This window comes from Epinephelus moara, chromosome 4 (genome assembly GCF_006386435.1).
Source record: "Epinephelus moara isolate mb chromosome 4, YSFRI_EMoa_1.0, whole genome shotgun sequence".
Lineage (NCBI taxonomy): Eukaryota > Metazoa > Chordata > Actinopteri > Perciformes > Serranidae > Epinephelus > Epinephelus moara.
Window position 1 is genome coordinate 549,484 of NC_065509.1, and position 8,421 is coordinate 557,904.

At 38.9% G+C, this 8,421-nt stretch overlaps 1 protein-coding gene across 1 annotated transcript in view; it reads left to right on the forward strand.

Moving 5' to 3' along the window:
* The first annotated feature begins 5,088 nt into the window (after window positions 1–5,088).
* Window positions 5,089–8,421, forward strand: part of ccdc142 (coiled-coil domain containing 142) — a 44,613-nt gene continuing 41,280 nt past the window's right edge. Inside the window, exons 1-3 of the mRNA XM_050043217.1 lie at window positions 5,089–5,183; window positions 5,321–6,532; window positions 8,117–8,196. Coding sequence (XP_049899174.1) covers window positions 8,136–8,196 — 61 coding nt within the window. The 5' untranslated portion in view covers window positions 5,089–5,183; window positions 5,321–6,532; window positions 8,117–8,135. The remainder of the gene's footprint in view (window positions 5,184–5,320; window positions 6,533–8,116; window positions 8,197–8,421) is intronic.

An 8,421-nucleotide genomic window follows, 5' to 3' on the forward strand; every position in this document is an offset into this window, starting at 1 on the left:
CACTGCTGCACAACTGCTGATTGTCAGAGCTGCACATAAATGCTTTGATGCATGCGTTGAATGATCCCTTTGTCTTGTCAAGTGTAATGTTGATGGACCATCTCCACTGCATGCCTCACCTCAACCCCTAACCTACACTAAACATGAAATTATCACATGCAAATGATTTCATCCAAATCTTATCCAGCTATATTCAACTCTCAACACCAACAGCTCACCCATAAATGAAGACAGACAAAATGAATTCTTTAGAGGTTTTCTCGTTCCTTCCTTTCTGCTTTGATAAAACAATGCAACCTCAAAATATAAAGCCTCCTTCCTCTTTCTGCTGTGGTTATACTGTAAACTGCAAGGTTATTCTAGATGACTAAAATTAAACTGAAAGCTGAATTTAAGTGTTAAAAAAACATTTTAGTTAACCAAAATAAAAATGAAAACTAGACTTAAGAAAAAAAGTAAACTATACGATAAACTACAATATTGCATATTAACAAAACTAACTAAAAAAAATAAATAAATCTAAAGGAAATATCTTTAGCTTTAGTCTTTGTCAGTTTGGTCAAATTTGTCAAAATAACAAGCATCAGGCAGTTGACTCATAGTGCCAGTCTCAATAGACACATGCACAGATGCCCCTGTGCATGTGTCTATTGAGACTGGCACTGAGTCAACTGCCTTCACAAACTGTTGTATTGTACAATGTTGGGCAAGTTACTCAAAATGTAATTCATACATATTACTCGTTACCTTCATTTTAAAAGTAATAAGTTACTTTACAATATTACTGTCTGTGTAGAGTAATAAGTTACTTATTACACTACTTCTGTGTTACTTTGACCAAAATGAGCTCAGAAGAACTAATGTTGATACTAAATGGATGAGGGTCATTTTGTTTCACAGCAGGTAATCAAAGCACAGAAGTATGGAAGCGAATCGTAACTAATATTTAAATTAAAATGTATTTGCAGAAATGCTTTTTCATTTTAAGAATGTGGCTGCATTATTTCACTCATAAATAAAATGAATAATCAATCAACCTATTGCATTTGCATTTTCTTCTTCAAGACTGCACATTTTATGCCATAATCAAAAAGAAAACAAAGAAGACATTGCTATTTCATTTTCGTGGTCTGCCCTGCAAAATAGTGCCCATAATTCGAAAATGATTTGGCAATCTGAGCGGCGCAGGAGAGTGACGTCAGTAGCCGCTCTTCTTCAGCTGACCATGGTGCTACCCATCTAATAAAGTAGGGGGCGGTGTGCACATTTGATATATGGATGCATCACAGATCATGGCGCTCCCTGAGATTGTGCTTTCTAAACATCGTGATTTCCCAAAACTGAATAAATACCACACATAGCAACACAAAACTGCTTTGCTAGCTCAATCATGTTGTAACTAAGATATCTGCTGGAAAAAATATTTTTTTCATGGACTGTTCATTGAAGGGCGGCACGGTGTTGTGGTGGTTAGCACTGTCGCCTCACAGCAAGAGGGTTGCCGGTTCGATCCCGGTTGTGGGAGCCCTTCTGTGCGGAGTTCAGTTTGCATGCGTGCGGTTGTTCAGTTTGCATGTTCTCCTCGTGTCAGCGTGGGTTCTCTCCGGGCACTCCGGCTTCCTTCCACAGTCCAAAGACATGCAGATTGGGGACTAGTTTAATTGGTGACTCTAAATTGTCCGTAGGTGTGAATGTGAGTGTGAATGGTTGTCTGTCTCTACGGGCAATGTGTCTGCCCTGTGATAGTCTGGCGACCTGTCCAGGGTGTACCCTGCCTCTCGCCCGATGTCAGCTGGGATAGGCTCCAGCCCCCCCGCGACCCTCAAGAGGATGAAGCGGTTAGAAGATGAATGAATGAACGAATGTTCATTGAGGATGCGGAGTTAATACGTCCGCTGACTTGACAGTCATTTTAATTTTCAAATTTTACATTTCAAATTGAATTTTGGTATCTATTTGCTGGGGCATATTTTGAAAATTAAATCTCAAATGACTTTTTCTTTTTCATTTTAATTAAGTAAAAGAATGAGCAGTCTTGAAGAAGAAAATTAAAATGCAGATAGGATGATCGATGATTAATTTTATTTATGAGTCAAATAATGCAGCCACATTCTTAAAATGAAAAAGCATTTCTGCAAATACATTTTAATTTAAATATTAGTCACGATTCGCTTCAGCTACAACAGCACCGGAGAGAGAGTTATGCATAAGAACGGGACTGTGTGCCTACGTTGCTCTGCAGTTGTAGGGGATGTGAAGGGAAACACATCCAACAACTAACATCACCCAGATGTGCGGATCACTGGTAGGAGGAAAAAAAACCCAGAGGCCAGCTCCCTAAATGCAGCACTAGGCGTTACAGACAGTTCTTTGTCCCGTCTGCTTTGTTTATCTTGACCGGCAGTGACCATTCATGTCTATGATTTACTCCTGACAGTGTGTGATACTGGATACTGTGTGATGTACTCATGACTACTGTCTGTATCTCAAATTGCCCCACGGCAATTTAAAATTTACCTTACCTTACCTCATCCCTGCTACTTTCTAGCAGCCTTAGGACGCAAAAGCAAAATGGGATACGTTAGATGTTGCAGGCGTATTAATGGAAACACACTGAACATGATAACGCACAGTTCCAGATGTGCTGATCACCGGCACCCTTCTTGGCCTATAATGTAGCGTATAATGACAAAACACAGCAACCTTCAGATGATATTTTTTCTGATGGCACACTGGCGGAAGTGGAGCGGTGTGGATAAATGAAAAATGAAAACAACAGTTTATTTCCTGTGATAATATGTTTGTCATTGTAAATGTAATAATATTACTTTAAATGTTATATCACTTCATTACTACTTAAAAGTAATAAATTATTGTAACGCGTTACCCCCAACACTGGTATTGTAATACCTACTTCTTAAATCTTGAATACCCCCATATTATATTTATATATATTTTTTAAATAATAAAAACTAAACTAAATGTAAACATTCTAAAACAATAAAAACTTCTGAAACAAGCAACCCCACTCTCTGGAAACTAAGTGAAACTAAACTGAAGTGAAAACAAATACTAAAAATAAAAAATAAAAACTAATAGCAAATACAAAATTACTAAAATTACAATAACTGGTGTACTGCTGGGGGACACGTGACCTCCCTAAAGCAATGATGTTGAGTTTACATTCAGACTAAATATTTAAATCAGTTTTAATTAAATATGCAACATTGACATGGTAATTGTAACTTACAACCTAAAGTGGAAATGGAAGAGAAATATAAAACATTATTTTCTTGGGATATATTTATAATAGAAGTATTTTAATTTTCAAGAAGTCACTGGGGGAAGAAACAGCAGGTGGCTACTTGTAAATGACTTCAGGGGCTGAAACTAACAATTAACTTCTTTGTTGATTAATCAGTTAATTATTTTCTCCATTGATGGTTTGTTGTTTGATCTATGAAATGGTCTATAAAAATGTCAATCAGGTCAGGGTGATGCCCTCAAATGTCCACAACCTAAAGATATTCAGTTTACTGTCAAAGAGGAAGAAAGAAACCAGGAAATATTCACATTTAAGAATCAGAGAATTTTTACTCTTTTTTTTTTTCTTTTAAAGCGACACTTATCTTTCTGGAAATTTTACACTTTTCTTTGTTTAGGTTAAAATGCTATTAATAAGCTGATGGCACACTAAAATGTAAGTGAATTCCACCAGAGATACAAACTCATAATTATACAACAGTTAGTTCCGGCCCTGCAATCTGATTGGTCGAGAGACAGTAAAACCGTGACGATATTGGAGTACAATATCACGGTTATTTCACTGTGTATGTATCACTCCGCCTCACAGCTGATTGCAATCAACAATCAAATCAAAACTGACGGTTAGTGTCAGTTAGGTCAGCAGTTGCGTTGCTCATTCACTCGCACAGATGCTGCCGAAGATGTGTAAAGAGGCGGGGACAACAGCTATCTACACCAATCACAGCCTCAGGGTGACTGACATACAGAAGCTGTCAGATGCGGGTCTTGAAGCTAGGGAGATCGTGACAGTGAGTGGGCACAAGTATGACGTTGTTTTAACGTAGCCTATGTGTAAAGTTGGACTCTAATTAGGAGTCCCTAAGGCCCTAAAATATACCTTTTGTCTTGCATGTCTGAGAGCTTGTTAAAAAGCTACTGGAAGCCATCCATGGAGAGCAGGAAACGATGGAGCAACATACTGTTAGATCAGAAGGCAGAGTCGGCTGTGCCTGTGAAGCGACAGTCCACCATGCAGTCACCAGAGACTTATTTCACCGGCTGCACAATTAATGGAAACGTGCAGATAAATGTGTATGTGCCTGGCGCACCATGTCTGCGTTACATAGCAACGGTGACAGCGGAGTCCTGAGGGAACTATTTTTGTTGGCGGAAGACAAATAAAATGCTTAAATTATCTATTTTGTCCTCATTTTTCAACATTTCTTAATCAGCCTTGCTTATTTAACTGTTGAACTGTTGTATAAAAGCAATATCACACTCGAGATCGTGATGTTATACTCGTATATTGTCACGGCTGTGATTTGATCATAGGCAGAGGCCGCAGGCCGAGTATAACATCACTCCCTGTCGTGTGATAGGCCTATTGCTTAATTATACCATTCTCATATGGTTCTAAGAAAACTTCGACCAATCATTGCATTCGGACAGATCGCAATGATTGGCCGAGCATCCTGTCTGTCTTCCCCACGTGGAGGCCTCCGACTGATGTAACCGCTCTGGTAACACCCCCCCCCCACCAGTTGCTAATGGCTAACTACTGTAGCATAGCCTCTGAAACATTAACGTTATCTTCCTTGTGCATTTCCACTTACTAGTAATGTTAACACTACTATCTAACGTTAGCACTGTAACCCTATTCTAAAACTCATCACTGACTCCGGTTGAGTTTTAAAACTCCAGGGTTACGTTTGACTGTCTTGGTTGTAAGATTACACTCACTATCCTCTTCCGTGTATCTAACATTACCTTGCCAACGCCTACGTCTATCATACACGTAATGACGACGAAATGGAGGAAGGGGGAGTAGGCCTGTGGAGGGAGGTGGAGTAGCAGGAGGAGAGGGATGGGACTTTGGAGGGAGGCGAGAGTTGTGGATGTTCAAATTTTTTCTAAGTGCTGTGTGAAATGCAAGAAAGGTAAGAGCAGCTTTAAATTACTCAAACTAATTGATCAATTATTAAATTGGTTGGCGATCAGTTCAATAGTTAACTATTAATCAATTAATCGTTGCAGCTCCAACAACCTTAATGAATAATTTATTGAACTTGTCCAGACAGAGAAAGTTCCATCCATCCATCCATTTTCATCCGCTTATCCGGAGCTGGGTCGCGGGGGCAGCAGGCCAAGCAAAGCACCCAAGACATCCCTCTCTCCAGCAACGCTTTCCAGCTCCTCCTGGGGGACCCCAAGGCGATCCCAGGCCAGACGAGATATTCTCCAGCGTGTTCTGGGTCTACCCCGGGGCCTCCTACCAGTGGGACATGCCCGGGACATCTCCAGCAGGAGGTGCCCAGGAGGCATCCCTAGCGCCGCGGACTGGCTTTGGGAACGTGGAACGCCATTTAGAAAGTTGTTCATCTCAAATCAAAATGCTCTTTTGTGGCAGGACAACATCACAACAAGTTGGGAATACATAGTCTGCGCAAACAGTGGCTCATCTGATTACAGTCATTCAAATGAGGCTTTCAAATACAATCAAAACCAGTTAGGCTATTGATGGAGTTTATTTCTTTAGTTGGGAGTGATTTCATGCAGGAAGTATGAAGAGAAAGGAGTCCTGATTGCAGGATAAGGTTAGGACGGACGGGGGTCAGGATTAAAGAGGTGTTTGAGTGTAGGGACCATAGAGGTGGGGACACGACGGAGGGGTGAAGACGGATATTGGGTTTTTGAAAGCAATGAGACTGATCAGAAGACTGTAACAGGATGGGAAGATGATAATGGATGAGGAAAACCAGAGGGAGGCAGTATTGCAACGTAAAGGCTCATAGCTGCCGTAAAAGACCGAAGAAGAGGGAGAAGAAGAAGAAGAAGAAGCACGCGACGCCATTTCCCCTGTTTTCCATAACAACCGTGGACGCTTTCTCCTGATTGGCTGATGAACATCCTGTGTTTTCAGGCCTCGCTAACAGATGCTATTTTAAACCATACTTCCTCCGTGAGCAGTGGATTAACAGGTAGACGTACATCTTAGAAAAGGAGTAAGTCTGTAATAAGACACTTGGCTTTTGGCGGTCGTTTCACTGAAGGAATCTGATAAATATTAACAGTAGATACGGGTTAAAAAAGCCGTTAGCTGCTAAAAGTTTGTAGCTGCTGTTGAACATAGCTCTGTTATCATCATTAACAACAATAAGGCTAACTGACTGTGGAGCTACCAGCTTCTCATTCAGTGACAAAGACAGGTTAGTGGTCACACAGGTGTTTCTGTCGAGTCGTCAGGATGCAGCGGGGATGGACATTTGGACGCCATTTCTCATGCTGAGTAAGTTAGAAATGACCCGATAATGCTTTGAGATTGTAAAGAATCACGTCTCTTCCTCTCACCTGTTTTATTTGAGTCAAACATAAAAACTGTTTTGTCGCTCCTTAGAGAGAAGGGGACCTTAGGTCTTACTGATATGAATGTTATTGTTCTTTGACACATAGTTACACATGAAATCAGTGCCACTGGTTAAAGAGAATTCACTATAATAGCCTATGTACGACTCCTGGAAGATTTAGTAATGGAGGAACTGTTAAAACCCTTTACTGTAGTAAACGTAGCAACAATGTAAAGATACACCATAACAAATAAGTAAGGTTGCAACATACGAGATTTTTACACTACGATAACTGTCTTAGAAAATATCGCCGTTTCACAGTATTAAAGAATTTATATTAATATCAGTCAGAATGACTCAAAGTAATGAAAACAGAAGGGCTAGTTTTGGTTGAACAAACGTTTTATTTCTGTATTTGAAACCTAAAACCATTTTGTTAATGGAAGTATGTGTAAAAAGTCTTTGAAAACAACTAAAATCAAGGGGAGAATCAACATCTAGTTGCATTTTTTTTCCAATATAATAGATAACCCAATGTACATGGTATGATAACTGTCAACTTTTACATCACGGTATACCTTGAAAGCGGTAGCGTGTATCACTGCAACTCTACGAGTAAGTCTAACATTCAAATATTGCTTAAATACAGGTAACATTACTGTACATAACTGCCATACAAAGCCTTTCATACCCACAGTAAGAAAAACGCAATGGAATTTTTGTTTCTTTTCATTTTATATTTCCTTGAGCCATTAATAACAACAGTGTTTGGTTTTTGTTTGTTTGTTTGTTTGCAACAGACCCCATAGAGATTTAAATATAGACCTCTACCAAACACTTGAGGAGTCACTTCTTGGTAATTGTAAGACAGAAAAAATGAAAATAAAAATTATAAACCATGCACTGTAATAATGCCTGTAATAAGTCAGTATACCAACATCAGTCAGCATCAATTTGTTGCTAAAGTTGCAGTGATATACCAGTTTACAGGTATACCGTGTTATAAAGAAGTTGATGGTTATCATACCATGTACATTTGCTTATTTATGAAATTGGTGGGAAAAAAATGCAATTGGGCAACAACTCTCCTTGTTATTTAAGTCATTTTCAAAGGGTAGGCTTTTTACATAACTTCCATTAAAAAATATACTGAATTTTCAATTTTCAATTATAGTCATAAAACATTTGTTCAAGCAAAAAAAATATCATTCCTTTAAGGGTCATTCTGACTGATAATAATAATGATAATTCTGTAATACTGTGAAACCACACTTCATTCTGAGGTGATTCGTACCATGACAATCTCATACCATTGCAACCCTATTTGTTATCATAGAATTAGTAGTATTACCAGTACTAGTATTAAGAAGTGAGGCTTAATATAATATAATATGAAAGTAATCTTTTAGGCAGAATGTCCATCTGTGACACTTTGCTGTATTGAGTTAGAAATGAGACACAGACAACATATCGCCCTTAAAAGTGTTCTTTAAGCAGCATGGAACACTAATAATGTCTGTTCACAGCTTAGCCACATTATCTGGGATGGATCACAACAACCCAGAGATACTGAAAGATCCTGGTGGAGAGCCTGGTCTGACAGCAGGTGATATGTGCAGACACACACACACACACACACACACACACACACACACACACACACACACACACACAAAAACAAACAAACAAACACACACACATTGGTAATGGTAATATATATACATATACACTGAACAAAAATATAAATGCAACACTTTTGTTTTTGCTCCCATTTTTCATGAGCTGAACTCAAAGATCTAAAACATTTTCTATATACACAAAAGACCATTTC